At 36.0% G+C, this 20,924-nt stretch overlaps 2 protein-coding genes across 2 annotated transcripts in view; both read right to left on the bottom strand.

Annotated features, from left to right (window-relative positions):
- The window catches only part of LOC105678086 (odorant receptor 4-like), a 102,752-nt gene that overhangs the window by 67,903 nt on the left and 13,925 nt on the right, over nt 1-20,924 (bottom strand). Inside the window, exon 3 of the mRNA XM_067358278.1 lies at nt 5,799-5,898. Coding sequence (XP_067214379.1) covers nt 5,799-5,898 — 100 coding nt within the window. The remainder of the gene's footprint in view (nt 1-5,798; nt 5,899-20,924) is intronic.
- Nucleotides 10,272-12,011, bottom strand: LOC137000802 (uncharacterized). The gene is made up of 2 exons (XM_067358279.1): nt 11,258-12,011; nt 10,272-11,170 (listed from the first exon to the last, which is right to left on the bottom strand). Exons 1-2 carry the CDS (start codon nt 11,639-11,641, stop codon nt 10,817-10,819), a joined length of 738 nt encoding a protein of 245 aa, XP_067214380.1. The 5' UTR covers nt 11,642-12,011; the 3' UTR covers nt 10,272-10,816.

Raw genomic sequence — 20,924 nt, 5'->3', positions numbered from 1 at the left:
CGCTTTTTCATTCATATAACTTTAAAATAAACTTTAGAAACACATTATTAATTTATAATAATCCAACAAGTTACAGACAAAAATTCGCGTTATTAATTTATAATGATAAGACAATTCAATATTAATCTTTCGATCAATAAAAATTTACGCTAATGGGCGCATTCAACATTATTACATATCAAGACAAAGTAAAATAATAAAAACAGAACCCGTATTTTTATAACTGATCGCAGTCATTATCACAACCGTCAAATAAATCGCATTATATTTTGACTTCTTGCTCGAACGCGTTGTTGCTATTTGTACCTTTGATCATTTCTTTTACAGAAAATGTTTCGTAATCGATTACCTTATATTTTATGTATATATGTATATGTTTATACGTCTATGCAAGTTTGTCTGGATAGGCCCTAAAAGTTATAGAATGTAAAAAAAATTAAATTACTAAGTTATACTTATAAAATTGTACTGATTTGTACTTTGAACTGAAAATGTACTGATAATCAGTACAAAATATTGTAAAGAGGTACTGACGTACTAAGATTTGATGAATTGTACTGAAATAGTACAATTGTGCTGCAAAGAACATCCCTGCTTTTCACATTTGAGGAATTCAACACCCTTATTATTGAAATTGAGGCAGTATTGAATTCTAGGTCAATTACTCCGTTGTCATCAGATTCAGATGATCTGAATTCTTTAACTCCAAGCCATTTTTTGATTGGCGGACTACTTTCATCAATTTTAAAAGTTGACTTTACAAATACTTCAAGTAACCGATTATCTCAGTGGCAATATATTCAGAAAATTAAACGTGACTTCTGGAATCGATGGAATAAGGAATATTTGACTGAATTAACTCAGCGCACAAAATGGAAAACTAACTCACAATCTAAGAATAAAAGATTTGGTTGTATTAAAAGAGGATAAAACTCCCTCGTTGTATTGGCCTTTAGGACGAGTCACAGCATTGTATCCTGGTCAAGATGAAATAGTTAGAGTCGTAGAAGTAAAAACCACAACTGGAAGTTACAAGCGAGCGGTAAAGAATGTGGCTCTTTTGCCTATGAATGAATCCTCATAATATAATTGTTGAACTATACTATAATTCTGAGTGAAACTATATTGTGATACTATACCTCAAGGAGACCGGATGTTCAAATAGTTAATTTTTAAGTTTGGCGCTTATTCTGTCGTTGCGCTAAAAAAACAATTGCATTGCGTAAGCAAGCGAGCGTATACAGGGTGTTTCATTTTAATCCAGCCAGGCGAATATTTCAAACGCTTGTTGAGTTTAGAGAAAAATGTTTCAGACAAAAATTGTAAGGTTCGGAGGGGGACACAAGATGGTGGGCTTGAGTTTTTGATGAAGGTAAAATTGAAGGTCATATAAAGGTCAACTTTGTTTTTTTTAATAAAATGTAGTATTTTTTATTGCATATTCTAAAAGAACATAAAATTCTGCATTAAAATTGTCTGACACGTTTTATGAAAATCCATAATTTTTGAGGAAAGAGTGATGGCAAATTTAGCCCATTTTTTGGACCTCAAATTTCGAATTTTTTTTCATGCCAAATAGTACTATTAGATGAAACATTAATCTCAATAAAATTTCAAGATGAGCATAGGCACGATTCCGGAGATACAAGGGGGTGAAAGTGATGATTTCCAGTCAGGGTATATCGCATAAGGAAAAATACGTGGCTAAAGTTCATGTAATATTGAGGATATATTCTATCGAATGGATTCATTGTTTAGAGAATGAACGATCTACTATTCACCGCTATTTCATTTATGGAGGAGAGGGAGGAGGGGGAGGCGTGCTTTATAAAGCACCCTGAAAGATAGAGTCTCGCTACATGACGCATTGACAAGTTCTCTCGCAGTTGAAATACTGTACTATCACATGAAGTATATTCCAAGAATCTATCTACATACTATTCTAATGTATTCTATTCTATTCTTGCTTGTTTGTTTTCCATTTTTTTGTTTGTACTGTAACAGCACGCGCTGTTACTAAGTGTCACGCGGGCTTCACGTGAGCACCCCCCATTACGGGCCGCATTCCGATCCCCCAACTCAAGGGTAGTAGCTCGAGAAGGGGTAGTTGCCGGGTAGGGTAGCACCCCAAGTGGGGGTAGCGCGACCGGTATAAAAGCCGGCTCGCGGAGCCGACCGATCCCATTCCCCCGAGTACGACTCGGACAAGCCTCAGGGCGCACTCTGAAGCTCCGGTCGTACTCGCTCCCATACCGATAGTCGTTCTAGGAGCAGGGCGTTCTTTGCTTCGGTCGGGTGTTCCCGGCGTTCGACTTTCTATACCTCGTCGTTCTAGGGGCAGGGCGTTCTCTGCCTCGGTCGGGTGTTCCCGGCGTTCGACTTCCGACTTCCCGTCGTTCTAGGGGCAGGGCGTTCCCTGCTTCGGTCGGATGTTCCCGGCGTTCGACTTCCGACTTTCCGTCGTTCTAGAGGCAGGGCGTTCTCTGCCTCGGTCGGGTATTCCTGGCGTTCGACTTCCTATATCCCTCGCACGAGAGAAGATTCTCTCTGTCTTCGGACACAGCGCACCGGTAACCGTCGACGACTCAACAAGGCTCGGATACACGCGGTATCACTTATTTTTTAATACTTTAACTCCGTACCGTATGAACCGACCGATTTAGAATTAAATAGTTTAATTTGTTTATTATTCGGCCAAAGGCGCACAACGTTTAACGATTTACGCAGTTTATTTATTATCCGATTAATTCCGATAGTTGTTCATTCGTTCACATTTTGAATTATACCCGTTTATACCGTTGAAACATTAGATAGTTTAACCGATAAGGAATTACTTATGTGCTCATTGTTAAATGTTTTCTTTTATCACGCTCTCTTGAATAAATATTCATTTTGTTTCTTTAATTTGTTTTTGTTAATTTGGAGTCTCCCGAAAAACCACACGAACGAATTCTGGCGAACCGGCGAGTTATTCCGCGTCGTAAGAATCCGCTTTGCTAACTACGCACCGTCGTAAATCCGCATCGTAAAAATCCGCTTTGCTACCTACGCACCATCAAAATTCCGCATCGTTACGCACCGCCCCTGAGGCGTAAAAATACGCACCGTTACACAGTTATTTTCTAATATTACCAATAAAACAATTTTCTAATATTACCAATAAAACCAATAAAAAACTTTCACATGACGTAAATGCAATATAAAACACAAGACATATTATAATATAAAATAATTTAACAAATATAATAGAATGGCATCAAGAGCCGTAGCAGGATGTTAGTGCTAAATTTTTAATTTTTTTTTATAAGAATTTTTAATAAATTAGTCTACAAGAGACAGTTAGATTGTACACCGATCTCAGATCGAGATAACTAATGTGTACGAAATTATAAGTATATTGTTCTCATATATTGAGAAACTTTAACTTACATATAGGAATTATTGGAGAGAAAGGAAGAGAGAAAAAATATCAGGGCGCGAGTGGCTAAGCCGGGAATTGAACCCGGGTCTTCCGCTTGCCGGGCGAATGTTTTGACCACTAAACTACTTAGACCCCACGCTTCTAACATTTATCTCTCATAGATTAGGAAATCAACAATTCTGTAGGACATAATTTATGTAGAACATAACGAAGATGTTCAAGTCATGATGGAAAGTTTTGTTTGTGACAAACCAAGGTGCGTCAATTATAATATGGAGTATCTTAGATTGGAATTTTTAGATTATTTCGATGTTAAAGTGTGATACAGTTCCCCACATAACTGTATTCTATATGTCCATATGGGCTTTATTATAGTTTTATATATTAATACTTAATTTTCCAAGCTTAGTTGGAACTTCCGGCCCAGTATTCAGTATATTTTTCTTAGATGTAGCCCAAGTTGTTTCCTTTTAGTAAAAATGTGATCTTTCCATGTGAGGCGTCTGTCAAGATGCATCCCAAAGTACCTCACGTATTCCGCCTGCAGGACCTGGATGTTACTTAGTGTGACAGGTGAACAGTTTAAGTGTTTCATGGTGAAAGTGACGTGAACCAATTTATTTTTATTGGTTTTGATTCTCCATCTCTTGAACTAAGCAGATATATCGTTTAGATTACGTTGCAGGGATGAGGAAGCCGCTTTAGAATCTTTATGTAAGGCCAACTGCTGTGTTATCAGCATACGTCCCAGTAGTAGTAGACTTCGGCTGTAGGTAGATCAGTTGTATAAAATAAATAGAGAATTGGTCCAAGTAAGTGCTCTAGGGCACTCCAGCCTGGATTTTATAGAGTCCGGTTTGTGTTACACCGTGCTTGACAAAGAATTTGCGATCCTTCAGGTAAGACTTCAAAATGCAGTAATTCATATTAGAAGGTTCTGCTTTATTTTTCATGTACGGCATGAAACCTTCAAAACTGAATTTAGAAGCTTAATGTAAGATTTTTTGGTTGCTAGGTGGATCTACAATGTTCCATGTTGTATTGCTAATCTAGGATTTTTATGCCTCTTGAAATGTGACGAAATCGCTTGAAATTACTTGCTTTACTAGCCAGTTGAGTGGTACTTTTCCGAAAGATTTGTGCCAAAAGTGGTAAGAGCCAAAAGTTAAAATATCAAAAAACGGTGAAACATGAGTTCAAAGTTTTCGAAAAAGCAACTTTTCGGAATGGGTGTGGATCTCCCATTCGCGCCCTGGGGGCGGGGGGGGGGCAGAATAGGGGTGGAAAATGTTAAATGGCACTATGGGTCGAGTGGGGATTATTTGAAAGGGCGTTTCAAAACAAGAACAATGATTTTTAAAAATGTTTATTACGACTTTCCAGTCAAAAGTGGAGGTGGATCAAAAAAGGGGGCTGGACTTCCGAAAAGCGATCACCTCCGATTTGGCTTATATTCAGCCTAAATACTTATTTTATCTAGTAAATAATATTCCCAAATGGATTTTTGGCGCAAATGCCTCTTTCGCCTCCCAGCCCCCTTCAAAGGTTCAAAAATAAAACTGTTTTTGTTAATTATTTCAGAAAGTATTGATTGTACGAAAAAAGTTGTCAAACAAAAAATAAAGCTCATAAAAAGCTCTACAAATAAGGTTTTATACATATTTTATCTAACTCCAATACTTTAGTCATTTTAACAATTAACAGTCGCCATATTGGATCCGCCATTTTGAATTTTGCAATTTTGACAACAGATTTGAATTTAGCAGCCCAAAAAACCTTAGGATATAAAGTTTTGTGCAAATCTGTTGAAAATTAGTGGAGTTATTTAGAAATGTACATATATGATACATTACCACGTTTGACATTTTTTTTTGTACATATATGATACATTACCACTCAACTGGCTAGGTAATGTTATCTTCGAATTTCTTGGATTTTCTTCCTCTCGTCGATTTTCGTAATGTAGGTGGGGCTGTATTATCCTGGATGTTCGGCTCAAATACCGAATCATTAAGAATTGGAAAACCGGAGAACCAGATTCGAGCGCATTTTGTTCAACTCCGACAATTTTTCTAGTTGTGACAAAAATATCGGAATTTGGACAGCGACAAAACAAAAAATGGCTTGAGATTCACGCAATATATTAGTTTCTAATCGCCTACAACTAATCTACGAATGATTTTTCTTTTTAAAATAAGCACTTATTTTCAACGTCTCTTTTTTTGCATAAACACAAAGCAGAAGAAAATCACCCTTTGCACTGGTGATATTTGTTTTTGCGTTCTATATCCGTCTCTTTCTCTCTCTTTCTCTCTCTCTCTCTCTCTCTCTCTCTCGGCTATTAATATTTAAGAAAAAAAATTTTCTTTATACTTACAGTGACCATATTTAAGCTTCCAAAGACGACACCTATAGCTGTCGTCGTTATCGTAGTGAAAATAAGAGGCCGTACCGCACTAGTCACTTCTGTTGTGTATCTAAAAATAATTTATTTTAATATTTAATAATATAAGAGAATTCTAAGCCATGGGACAGTGAGAGGATGTGGGAGAAGAGGGAAGCAGGGGTTATCAGATTACACTAATCCATAATTGCAATAATCCAAAATGCAAAATCAGCAGCTTTCAAAGGAGTGAGAGGAAATTACCGAAGAGCATAGATGCTTTTTTTGAAAATCAACAGGAGTGGGGATAGATACAAGTTACACAAGTCTACTCTAGTCTACACAAGTCTACTTGCAAAATGCAAATTCAGCAGTTGTATGGTAGAGAAAGAGGAGATTAAAAATTTAATCAATATCGACAAGAAAAGAGGGGGAGATTACCAAAAAGTATAAATACTTTTTTGCAAAAGGTTGCATATTTTTTAAAATGTTTACAGTATTTCTAAAGAATTCTGTAGTTTGTTCCATAGTTTTTTATGAAACCAAAATACTGCATCAGCATTTTCAGTGCCATTTTGCGCCGTTGTCAGATTTTAGATTATATCAATTTTTAAAACGACGCATCATAACTTTTTAGTATCGTTTTGGGCCGTTGTCAGATTTAAGGATTACGACATCATAGTCTTTAATTACTGTCGTGTGCAAATAGCTCTTAGCAACATGACAGATATATGATGTTCGCGACAAATATGAATTATTAAAGTCATTTAAAATGGAGACTCTCGCCGTTCGAGCAACGAACATTAAAACTTTGGAGAACTAGTTAAAATCGTGTCAGCAGTATGATAGTGTGTGTAAAATCAATGTGAACACAAATAGAAAATGTGATGAGAGTAAACTTATCGGAAAAAGATTTTGAAGAATTTCTATAATTTCTGATTACGTTATACAATTATTATGCTAGAGATGTGCAGATGAACTTTTAACATGAATAGAGAATAAATATGTCAAATATACAGGGTGTCCCGTAACTCACGGACCAACGCTCATGAGCGGATAGAGCACATTAAACAGAACAGAAAAGTTCTTTACCATTTTGCAATTTTCGCAATAATTATTTAAGTATTAATCAAAAAAAGATGGGCGCGATACGCGCGGGCAGCGACTCTCGGTTTTTTTGTATGTCATGTGAAGGCCTCAAAACTTCCTCTATGCAAAAGGAGAAGAGCGACAAATCATTTCTAGCTTGGCGAGAATCGTTTAAGTGATTTTGGGGGTGGTTTTTCGGGTATAAGGGTATCTTCCGACGCATGTATCGGATCGTACTTTTTTGCATGTCGTATGAGGGCCTCAAAACTTCCTCTATGCAAAAGGAGAAGAGCGACAAATCATTTATAGCTTGGCGAGAATCGTTTAAGTGATTTTGGGGGTGGTTTTTCGGGTATAAGGGTATCTTCCAACGCATGTATCGAATCGGTCTTTTTTGTATGTCATGTGAGGGCCTCAGAACTTCCTCCCTGCAAAAGGACAAGAGCGACAAATCATTTTTTTAAAATCGCTGCAGGAATGTTCCAAGCTTCAACCAGCTCAATTCCATTTTTCATGGTCTTTTTTCAATTTTTCCGTACTTTCCCCGGTGTCTAGAGGAAAACAAACTTTACCATGTGATTCTACGGTATGAAATCTATAAGAAACCATTTGTAGTTTTGGTTCCACACCATGGGCCAAAATCGACCTATATTTAACATCCTCCTTTACCGTGTGACACTCATCGCTGGCACGCGATGCTACATCCTACGATCTAGCCGCGCAAAAGGAGCGCTTATTCGCCCATCTTTTTTAATTAATACTAAAATAATTATTACGAGAATTGCAAAATGGTAAAGAACTTTTCTGTTCTGTTTAATGTGTTCTATCTATTCTCTTCACGAGCGTTGGTCCGTGAGTTACTGACACCCTATATACATTCCATGTCCTATGAACCTAGGATCTACAAAAGAGATTTACTAGACATCAAATGTATTTGCCTAAAATTGTAGACGATTGGATTCGATAAGAAAATATAAAAATAATATCTCTAAATCTCGTTTCTTAATCTATGTTTAGCTCCTATTTATTTCTTAGAGACGCTGCTGGTCATAATAACCAATGAAAAAAATGATTTTTAATATTGTGACTTTTATGTAATATATTTATACGTGTAAAATTAAATATATAACAAGACTCAAATGATTAAAACAATCAACTAAATTAACAGGAATGCAAAGAGTCAGAATGCAAGATCTTCATGCGAAAGATTATACATATAATTATATTAGAAAGTATATATTTACAAACGTTTCGACCCGACATCAGGCTTTCTTCAGTGTACAATAACAAATAACTGTAGCATTAACATCTTGACTTTTATTGTAACAAGTTCTCTTCTATCTCAAATTTACTATAAGCAACAAACAAGATTATGGACTTCAATTTTACAAAGTTAAATTTTATTAAGCAGACTACACTAATTGCATTTACATTATATCGATTTTAATACATCATTATTTTTTATTGAAATTTATCGGCGAACATTATCATTTTTATTTTATTGACATTGAAGATGTAATTTATTAGCAACCGTTACTTTTTGTGATCTATTTACTTGACACTGAAGATGGCCTGATATCAGGCCGAAACATATGTTTCTATATTTTAATACAAATAGTTCGCACTAATAACAAGTGTTTTAGCTCTTGCTCCTTCTACATTATAATTGTTTTAATTATTTCTTTTAAACTATTGCATATTAGCAAGAGTTTACATATTACAAATATATTACAAATTCGGTCAAATAGATCTGAAATTTATTGTGTAGCCTTATGTAGTATTATTAAATTATTTGTGTCATTAGTTTGTTAGTAATAATTAATAGTGGTCTTACGCACCATTTTTAAGATACCACTAATGGCGCGATAGAGTTTTAAAAGTGGATCTTTGCCTGAAATCTTATTATACCACTTTTTATCATTGTACCTATTATAGCAGGTATGCCTTTAGACAAGATGTTTTTTATCAAGAGACACGGTAGTGTCTCGCGCCAAGTTCACGCGCAGCGCGCAACGCAAGCGCAAAACCGACCGTGTCTCTTTATGCGAGACGGAAAGTTCAGATGAGCCGAGATTATCGGATCTCAATAACGGCTGGGCCAATTGAGTTGGCAATAGGCTCAATCGAAAGCGCATACCTAAAATATATAACGAAAGTTTGCTTGTTTTTACTTTGTGTGCTTTATATAAATAAAATATATGCATTCAAAGTCGAGAAATCTAAAAAATTATCTTGCTAGGATGTATGTCGCGCTAGGATGTATGTCGCTTATGTCTTATTGGTCAGCGTCGTCAACATTTCTTTTTCTATCTAAAAGACGTCTTTCCTTTTCTAACATTTCTAACATGGCGGCGCTCAGACCTGTCAGCTCGCAGCTTTGATGATATATTAATTACATTGATATAATTAATATCGGTCGTAAAATGTATATATAACGTGTTGTGGAGACGAATAAAGATAGTGTATATCAAAATAATAGTATTCTTCATGAAAAAAATTTTTTTCGATCTTAAAGTGCAGAAATGTAGCAAGACATGTTGACAACACTCAGTATTCTCTGGACTTTAGTGGACAGACAGAAAAGAATAAAATTGACTGGAAATGATAAATATTGTTAGAACTAATTTAGTATACATAGAACAGAAATATTAAACTTTGATATTTAATTTTGGAAATTATGCAGAATACCCACGTCACCTCCGATTTTGACCCAACTGGTCTCATTCGATGCGTTTTTTCTTTTAAAAAAACTTTTTCCTTTTACTAAAATGTCGCTCTGTCCCAGGAGACGAGATATTAAGCGTCAAAGTTGACGACTTTTCAGGTTAAAAAACCTGTCACTTTGACGAATTATAGCGATGTGAGCATACGCTGCGGTCAGGCGCGCATGCGTTGTAACAGAATTGTGCGCGGATAATCATAAATTGCAAGTCGCAAACCCATATAAAATAGTATAATTATGGACCTTGCTTTGCGTAGACACAGGGTATTCCGCCCCCCCTGCGGGGGGGCGGACCCCCTGTGTAAAATAAAAATAATAAAACTTTCGTGCGTATTCCAGAGCGACATAGATTGCTTAATGTATCAAACTAGCTTTAGCATTATATATTTTTGTGCAATCCAAACTAGCTATGCTAAAGCTAGTTTGGATTGCACAAAAATATATAATGCTAAAGCTAGTTTAATACATTAAGCAATCTATGTCGCTCTGGAATACGCACGAAAGTTTTATTATTTTTATTTTACACAGGGGGACCGCCCCCCCGCAGGGGGGGCGGAATACCCTGTGTCTACGCAAAGCAAGGTTTATATAATTAAAAAAAGAAATAAATAAATATTAATAAATTGTAACGTAATATATTTTTAAACATAAAATAATACAGATTTGCCAAAAAAATTTAAAACAAATAACAATAATTGTGAGAAATGTAGAAATGAACTATATATCAATAAGAAAACATTGTTGTTCCGATGCCGCAAAAGATATTTTTCACCGAATGCAAAAAAGAAACGAATAAGTAAACAGTGCAATTATAATAAAAGTTCTAAAGTAGGATCTTGGTTTAGTAACAGCAGCTTAGAAATAGATAAAATCTGCAAAATTGTAACATATTTTCTAATTTGTTTCTTCCTTCCTGGATAATGGAGGATACAGCTCAGCAATTAAGTCGAAGAAGTTTTCTATTCGCTCACTAAAAGCATGAGCGCGTTTGTATAGAAATTCGCACAAATATCCCTCAAGATGAGACTCTCGCGTTCCATATCTTGGGATATTCGCGCGTACTTCTCTCCAAACACGCTCAATATGCTGTATATGGGCGCCTGTAAATAAAAAATACTGTAATACATTGTAATATATACATTGTTAACTTTGGTAAACGTATCAAAAAACTTTCGATATATTTTAACATTTTTATTTTGTTTTAAAATTTCTTACCAGTATCTGGATCGACGAAATTGTATGTATGATTAACATTCAAATGTTGGAAGCCTTCACTGTTTAAACAGTCATAGGACTTCCAACAATCTGAAATAATTGTCGTTCCTGGCATGATCCATTGTTTAATACATGCCAGGAGCGTCTTTTCTGATCGATCCTCTACTGGCATAATAAAAACCTTCTTCGACTCTCTCTCGTATCCCCCAAAGATCCAATTGCCTTTTACAAGGCGACCACGATTATACTTTCGATGGCCAATTTTTGCCTCGTCTATTTCAACAGTACGTCCAGGACCTCCAAGTTTCTCGCTTTGCTTGTCGGCCCAGTACGCACAGACCTGTAAATGTACAAAATATTAATTATATGTACACATATATACATATATATATATATATCGTTAATGCAAAATATTAAAATATATTACCTCGCGACAAAAACTGAACCAATCAACAATCGTGTGGGAAGAAACACCTAGTTCCTCCTGGAGAAACTCTTGTCGAGGAGGACGTAGCATAAGAAAACATGCTACAATCTTGCAAATTTGATCTATTTCTAAGTTGCTATTACTAAACCAAGATCCTACTTTAGAACTTTTAATATAAGTGCACTGTTTACTTATTCGTTTCTTTTTTGCATTTAATAAAAAATATCTTTTGTTGCATCGGAAGAACAACGTTTCCTTATCGATATATAATTCATTTTCACATTTCTCACAATTAATTACCGATGGCAATACACCATGTTTTATTAAAAAATCTACAAAATCATCTTTTTTTGACATTAACTGTATAAAATCGAATAATTGCATTGTGAGGTCGAATTGCGCATTTATACAAGTATAACATATGTATTGACATGTTTCATTTGTTTTAAATTTCGTGAAATATTGTGTCCACCGCGCATGCGTTTCTGTTACAACGCATGCGCGCCTGACCGCAGCGTATGCTTACATCGCTATAATTCGTCAAAGTGACAGGTTTTTTAACCTGAAAAGTCGTCAACTTTGACGCTTAATATCTCGTCTCCTGGGACAAAGCGACATTTTAGTGAAAGGAAAAAGTTTTTTTAAAAAAAAAAAAACGCATTGAATGAGACCAGTTGGGTCAAAATCGGAGGTGACGTGGGTATTCTGCATAATTACCTTAATTTTATTTATTTTAGACAAATTATACACTGAAGTCTCGAATCATGTGCTTTTTTGACAGAAAGTATGATAAAATTAAAATTTATACAATCATACCAATTATCATTATGCCTTATATGACAATTGTTTAGAGACTTTAGTGTATGATTTGTCTAAAATAAATAAAATTAAATAGCTCAAAGTTTAAGATTTCTTATTAAAAAATAAATTGGCTGTATTGACCCAGAGCCGGGTGTTAGATGCTCAAAAAATAATAAGTAACTAAATTGTCAGTTCATACGTTTCGGCACATTTATTTCGGCCATCTTCAGTGATAATAACAAAATAAGTAAACAAACGTTACAAAAGAAACATGCAATAATAAAAACAAGTATGTTCCGCAAGGCTAACGCATATCGGTTGACAAAATTTTAAAAGTTCGTTGTAAAATAAAATATACAAAGTAAATTAAAATAATAATGAATTATTATCGCAAACGCAAAGTCATAGTATAATAAAAGCAGGTTAGAAGGTCTTACTTGAGTGTCCATGATAAAATGTAGAAGTAAATGTGTCTTCAAAATTCGAACCAATTATAAGTCAATGTGTTCTAATATGCGACATGTAACAGCCACGCTCTGAAGACATTTCTCCTTTTGCCACAACTTCACTATGCTTAACGGATTGCAAGAAAATAAGAAGCCGACGAGTGGTCGGTCAATCTATGAAAATTATGAATAAAAGAAGTAAAATAGAGACTATTATAAAAATGTGAAACGAATTTAACCCAACACACGAATGGAAAGACGTTAGTCACATGATTTGCAAGAAAAACAGAGCAACATTTACCTTTGATTATAATATCAGTTGAATATAAGAAGGTCCAAAGATTATAAAGTTTGATAAAATGTTTTGGTGTCCCATTAGAAAGTTGAAATCCTTAAGGATGGAATAAAACTTTGATATGTCAATTCGGATATATGTCAGATGAGTGAATGATGAAATTGAAATGAGCACAGATTTTGGTAGAAGGACTAGGGGCCGATCTATTAGAGGAATAGGGGGAAGGGAAGTAAGGAATATGGAAGAGGGGAGAAAAGGAGGGGGATCTAAGAAGAGTCTAAAAGGAGGGAAATTTTCGAAGGATGGGTAGGTAAGAGTTAGGAAGGAAATCCGTGTCACTTTGTTTATTAAGGCTGTTCTGTTGTTTTTTTATGTGTAACATTTCTGAAATTAACCTTTTGCTATAAGATGGTTCTCTATCTAAAACCTCGATTTGATCCCATTCAAAATCATGATTGTGTTCTAATCTGTGGCTCGAAATGGTAGAGGGAGAACCAGATCTTTTATTAATGTCATTGCGATGCTCTTTGATTCTAGTTCGAAGTTGTCTCTTTGTTTGGCCTACATAAGAGGCATCACAATCATGACACGAAATTTTATAAACCACTCCGCTTTGTTGCATAGGATCAAGAAAATCTTTGCCAGTTTTTATAAATTTGTCTAATCGGTTATTACAATAGTAGGCCGTATTAAAATTGTATTTTTTAGAAATGGACGTAAGTTTTTCAGAAATATTGTTAACATATGGGATTATAAAAAATTTGGTTCCTCTCTCTTTAAATTGAGATGTATTATTTTTATTATTATGTAGTAAGAATTGAATCCTTTTATTAATAGTAGAAAAAATAAATTCTAAAGGGTAGCAATTATTTAGCAAAATCGAAATTGTGTTTTAAATTTTTTTGTTGAAATTTAGGATGTGATAGTCGAAAAATTTTATCTACTAGATTTATAATGACACCCTGTTTATGTATCAAAGGATGTTGGGAATGGAAATTTAGGTATCTTCCAGAGAAAGTAGGTTTATGGTATATATCAAAAATAAGTCTGTTGTTATCGTTAATGATTAAAATATTTAAAAAGCTAATCTGGTTGTCCGTACTAGTTTCCAAAGTAAAGTTTAGTCTCTCGTGTATTGAGTTAAAAACGTTAAGAATATTCTCAAATTCATCCCCATCCGCTGATAATAAAATGTCGTCTACATATCTATAGTAAAACCTCAAATTACAAGTTAACCGACCAATCGCCTCCTCCTCCAAGTCCTGCATAACAATGTCGGCCAAGACAGGTGACAAAGGGGAGCCCATGGGTGTGCCAAAAATTTGTCTATAAATAGTTTGATTAAACGTAAAAAACGTGGAGTTCAAAACCAAATTCACCGCAGTCATAAAATCATTTTTGTTTAGATGAGTATACTTTTTTATAAGGTCCCATCTCTTGGTCAAACTAATGTTAACAGCCTCAGAAGGGATATTAGTAAAAAGAGAAACAACGTCCAGAGAGGCAAGAATGCAACTCGGATCGAGTGTTACATCTTTCAATTTATTCACCAGATCGAAGCTATTAGTAATGTTGCTCTCCGGACGCGGTAAACTTTTATATATTATGTTGTGTAAGTAAACCGCGAGAGAATGTAGGGGGCTGTTAACAGATGAGACAATTAATCTTAAAGGACAACCAGATTTATGAATCTTTGGCAACCCATAAACTCTAGGCAAAATGCCATCGGTGGTCATGATTTTTTTATATGTACACTCATCGATAAGTTTTCTTTTTTTCCATCCGGACAAGAGAGTGCGTAACCCGTCAGTAATCTTTCTGGTAGGATCTTTTTTCACAATATCATATGTAGAACTGTCAGAAAGTGACTTTCAAATGACCTTAAAAATTGACTTCAAGGTCAAAATCACTAGCACAAATAGGTGACCCCCATTGTCCTGAACAACTTTTGTCTGAACCATTTTTTTGTATTTGGCTTACTTACGGAGTTATTTGCGTGGATGGATTAAAATGGCCCACCCTGTATATACGACAGCTTTATGTACAAGAGTTTTATAGAAATAGTGTACAAGTTTTTTCATAGTTCTTTAGTCCCACTTGGTGCCATTTCCTGATATCAAATTTTTTTGTAAGAAGTATATAGGATAGCTTTTTTTAAAAATTTTAATATATATGACAGATTTTTTTGAAAGGTTTAATATATACGACAATTTTTTTGAAAAGTAAAACAATACTGTTTTGTTTTAGTTGAGACAAGAACGTGTACTTGGCGCCTTTTTTTTACCTTTTATACTTATCGTAAAATAAGTAAAATATTTATCATAATATAATTGTATGTACATATGATACGATATAACGATTAATGTTCATAAAATATAATGTGTTTTATTGGAAATATTATTACATTATTTTATTTTGATGATGATGGACCTGCCTCATTAATATCTGGAACATATAGTGTTAAATTACTTATTTTTTTGTAGGACTAATAGTGTATAATATTGTTGTGCGTCGCTGAATCTTCGCCCGGGGATGCGCTCGTTCGGGAAGCTGCATCGCATGAGCCGCGAACAGAGTTTGAGAAGCGTTGCCTAGCAACTAATAAACTAACTGACAGAAGAAGAGCCTGGTCCTCAGCGCTGAGAGGACGTGCCTCGAGCGTTTGTCCTTTTTATAAACGGTGTAACGATGCAGCCCGCTGCATCATTACGGCTACGGACCGTCCATCGTCCGTAGCCCACCAAGGGCGCATCGCGCGCCGATAAATTTCCTATCAAAAACAGCGGTGGTCAACCGCCGAAAATCCCCCACACCCGACCGTTCCGAAATTCCGTATTGTGGGGGACTCGCCGCCGAAACCGCCGATGCTTGCCGATTCGAAATCATTCGGCCGCCAGCCGGGTATAAAAGAGGCCCGGCTGAACGTCTTCTCACCAGACTCCGTTCGCTGATCGACAGCGAACATCCCTCTACGAGTGTCCTCGTAGTCCTCAACCGAGCATACTCGGTTTTTCTTTATACCTGTTCCAGCACACGAGTATCCTCGTGTACCGCCGAGCGTCCTCGGTATGCTTGATTCCCGCATACGAATCTATTCGTATACCCGCTGAGCGTACTTAGCTCCTCTAGGCCACCGAACTTCGTATTGCGGGCATTCCCGCGTACCTAGCCAGGTCGCCGTTCTAAACTCCGCCTTCGTACGAGCATCCTCGTACTCCCGTCGAGCTTACTCGACGTCATGGTCCTAATTCCGCGTTGCAGCGCACCAGGGATTCATCCGCAGAATCCAGCGAGCAAACCGCGTCGATCAATCCGCGCCGTCAAGCGACCCGTCACGATCTACGATCGAACGGACTCGCGATACCGTCACAAACGCACTCACCGACGAGCGTTGCGTTGTACCAACCGTTGCGACCCGATCGCCCGCGCTTGCGCTCTCTCTGATCGCACCAAGACGCCTCACGTCCAACTCTAATGATCAATTCACCGCTGCTTAAACAATTGTCTCACTGTTGCCGGTACCCCAGACTTATTTTACGCCGCTTTAATAAGTATCTCGCCGTCCGTTTAAATAACTGTTACACCGTTACCGATTCTCCAGATTTATTTCACGCCGCTTCAACGAATTACTTCGCATTTATTTTACGCCGCTTTAATGAGTATCTCGCCGTCCGTCTAAATGACTGTTACACCGTTGCCGATACTCCAGATTTATTACACCGCCGCTCGAATAATTATTTCATTTTTGCCGATACCTCGCATTTATTTTCACGTTGCTTTCGCTTCTATTTTGCGCCGCTTTAAAATAATTATTTCACCATTGCTTAAATAATTATTCCGCCTTTGCCGATATCTTGCATTTATTTTCACGTTGCTTTCGCTTCTATTTTGCGCCGCTTTAAAATAATTATTCCACCGTTGCTCAAATAATTATTTTACCAGTAACGATACTCCGCATTTATCTTCACGCTACTCTGTATTCATTTCACGCCGCTTTAAAGAACTATTTCGCTATCACTTGTTAATTACTTCACCGATATTTGGCTAATTTGTATGCTATTCCAAATTCATCTTGCACACGCTTCGCATGTATGCACGAGCATTGTAGCAGATCATTCGAGGCAAATCGTATCAACATCTTTCTCAATAAACGCTGTTTTATTATTTTGTTATAAACGAGCATTTGGTTTACTTGACATACCCCCAACCGACCGAACCTGGATTCCGGCGAGCTAATCCGCGTCCGCCGAAGCTCACACGGTTTCAACGGGAATTACTATTTGTAGTCTTACGTTCATTAAATTGGTGTTCTTTTTAACTTGTGTAATCATTTCACGTAAGCGCGCTTTTGCTAGTAACATCCGCGAGTGCAACAATATATTTGCCGATATGAGAGATAAATATTTTTCATTAATCTTTGTATTTAGAAGAGCTTCTTTTCTAAATTTTGATACTGATTTCAGAATACAAAAAGCATTAACATTACTGAACGAAAGTCGTTCATTTTATTTTTTTTATTTTTAAATCTGCTAAAACAGAAAACGTTCTTTTGAGATCAGTAGTTAGCAATTTGGAAGTGATCTAATAACATTCAAAAGAGATTTTAGATTGGGATATTTTGTAATATTAATGAAGTTTTGACTAGACATATTTTTCTTTTTTTCCATTAAAATTTTACATTTTTCTGCACAAAACAAACAGTTATTTTTAAAATCAAATTGTTCAAAAGATCTTAAATTTCTTTCATCTTCTTTGCTGCTTCCCACTCTTTTTTTCAAAAAGTTACGTACATTTCTCTTTTTGATATATTCGCGCCTGCATATTTATGGACAGTTATAGTTGTAATATTTTGGAGCTGCTCATGTATTTTGTCTTTTCGAGCTTTGCTAACGGCTATTAAATTCGCCACACTTTTTTCTACATGCACAGTTTCACTATCTTTAAACGTCTTTTCGCAAATGAAACAATCACCTGTAGCCTGCATACAGAAACACCTTTACGCACTTTCGTCTATTAAAAAGAAAAATATTTTATTTTTCTAAAATTTTTTCTTCTTCTATTGCTTTTTTTTACTTTCCTTGAACGTATTACTCTGCGCAGTTGTATTTCATGACTTAATATTTAATGAAAATATTTGAAGGACTATAACAATTGACGAAGACCTTCTCATCTATGCCCTCGTCTTTTGTTTACAAACATAAGAATGCCTTGAGCAATTGTGTCAAAGGTCAACTCTAATGATATTCGACACCTGAAAAGAATAGCCAATAGCAATATACAAAATTTGGGTGGACTTCCGAAAAGCTATCATCTCCGATTTGGCTGATATTCAGCCCAGATACTTACTTTATCTAATAAATAATATTGTTGCGCCCGTGCTATTTCGCCGCTGATGCTGTGTGTTACAGCTGACGGACCGATCGATAATATCGATCGGTTACTAGAAAGTTGAAGCCAAATGGCATTTGTTAATAATAAGAATCTTTCTTATATTTGTTGTCAAGACAATATTGATTAGCGGTTTAAGGGGTCTCTATGACAGTTTGTAAACAAACTGTCATATTTCAGATTTTCGGGAGCTGTCTGCTCGGGCGGACGTGTGCGACGGCTCCGATATTTAAATTGTATTTCCGGTTACTTATTGTTGAGTTCTGTGTTCGTTATTAAAGTGTTCTCTTTTATAAAAGTGTTGTGTTGTGTTCTTTAATTTCCGCGAGTTCCGTTGACGTATGCGATACATCGTTCCGCGGGTGCAAGAATATTTCCAAATGGATTTTTGGCACAAATGCCCCCTCCGACCCCAGCCCCCCTTAAAGGTAAAACTGTTTTTGTCAATTATTTCAGAAAGTATTTATTATACGAAAAAAGTTGTCAAACAAAAAATGAATCTCATAAAAAGCTCTACAAATAAGGCCCTATACATATTTTATCTAACTCCAATATTTTAGTTGTTATTGTTAAAAAATTTGTAAAAGCCTCCGTAGAAGGGACGGCACCCACTGCATCCACGCATACACTTTACAACGCGAAGCGAGGTTTCACATGGGCTTACGACTTTCTACGCAAAGCGAGATTCAATCCAGATCCTATATGTATAGTTTTTTGATAGTGGAGCCCCCGGCAGGATGGCGGAACACACTGTCTCCATTTTTGATTTTTAATAATAACGACTAAAATATTGGAGTAAAGTAAAATATGTATAGGACTTTATTTGTAGAGCTTTTTATGAGCTTCATTTTTTGTTTGACAACTTTTTCCGTACAATGAATACTTTCTGAAATAATTAACAAAAACAGTTTTACTTTTGAGGGGGGCTGGAGGGCGGAAAGGGCATTTGCGCCAAAAATCCATTTGAGATTATTTACTAGATAAAATAAGTATTTAGGCTGAAAATCAGCTAAATCGGAGGTGATAGTTTTTCGGAAGTTTATCCCAAAATTTAAAATTACAAAATGCACGTTTGCAAAAAAAATCGCGTTAGACTGATTTTTGGCTGCGTGCTCCAAACTATCCTTAACTTCGAACGTCGTTTGTGAGAATGGGATGAGGATTAGCCAAATGGTCAATAAAACACTTTTTACATAGAATTTTATGACGAATATTTTTATTCCATTTTTGTTTAATTTTTTTTGTCCGAACAACGTTCCGAACAATAGTTTGGAAAAAAAAATGATAAAACTAGCACAAAGTTCTCATTGGGGGTGGTTTTTCGCAAAAAGAAGGGATGTTTCATCCACCGACCTGGTGGGAACTTTTCGGATCTTTATTTCTGATCCTACTGAGAATCCGTATCCCAATTATGAAAACTTTATAAATTATTTCTTCTAAATATCCTAATTTACAGGGACTATGATTAGAATCCCATTTATAATATTCCAGACAACACGTAAATCTTAAAGACATCCAAAAAGACGTTAGAAAGTAAATACGTTAGAAAATAAATAAAATATTGATTTGTTGTAACATGTGTTGTAACATGTGTTTTTACTTACCGATCATAGATATTTTTCCCATTGCGCTTGCTCAATTGTGTTTCCACTAACTGAGGCAGGTCTTTTATATACGCAAAGTGCGTCTCGTTTCATTTCACGGATCAAATACATAGAGAAAGTTGACATGCTTCTCCAACTTGTTGTTGGTGAGACAATGAGGGACGATCGAATCTTCTTTTGGATGGTGAAGACATTGATATATATGATTTTACTTTTCAAATTTTGCAACTTGCGGAAGTGTCATAGGAAACTCGATACCGCGCAGATATAGCACCATTGCATAGTACGGGTATTGCGATCTATCTGGACTTTTCATAGGATTCAAACCGGCGATCACCGCCCACGCAAAGTATGCATTGCCCGTTGATTGCACATTAACCATCCCTGTTTTGTGCATAATTTCCCGCGATAAATCAATGTGGCATCCCATGTGCAGAGCGTTGTGTTTGTTCACGTTAACAGTTACATCCAGATTTCGTGACAAGACTCATCTGCTGTCACGTTTTTGAACTTCTTCCAGGGATGCTAAAGTAGTGTCAACAATTTGCTTTATGTATCACTCGTCCAGATCTGACATGGGAAATAGCTTATTGTTCTTTGTGACAATGTTCTTTATAGCAGTCTTGTCATTTACAATAAATTTTTTGTTGAACATGGTGTTAATCTTGATGCTACCATGTTTCGCGATAGTTTTGCTGTGGATCCGTTCGAAAACCGTATTTCTTATCTCTTCCAAAAATTGGTAAATTTTGATATAATTCATATTGATTACCAATAAATATACGGTTCTTAAAGACTGTCTCAATTTCTTTCCACGAAAATTCTTTCTTCACGTCTTATCCACCGCCGATGGGTATAAAACGCTCGCGTAGGATATTATACTCTCCAAACGCGCTACTTGAGCGACGAAAGAGTGGATTATTTCAGTACGTTTCTTGCGACACTTTTTCCTTAGAGAATCTAGGTATTCATTGCACTCGTAGTCTCATGGAAGAAACTCTCCCAACGTTTTAATATTTGCAGCTCGAACGGCGAGATCACGCTCTGCATTTCGAACAACTTTGATAATTTATATTCTTCGCAAACTTTATATACCTGTCATATTATTAAGGGCTATTTGCACACAACAATAA

Source organism: Linepithema humile, chromosome 6, assembly GCF_040581485.1.
Source record: "Linepithema humile isolate Giens D197 chromosome 6, Lhum_UNIL_v1.0, whole genome shotgun sequence".
Lineage (NCBI taxonomy): Eukaryota > Metazoa > Arthropoda > Insecta > Hymenoptera > Formicidae > Linepithema > Linepithema humile.
The sequence above is the reverse complement of the archived record's forward strand: the minus strand, read 5'-3'. Positions and strand labels throughout refer to the sequence as shown.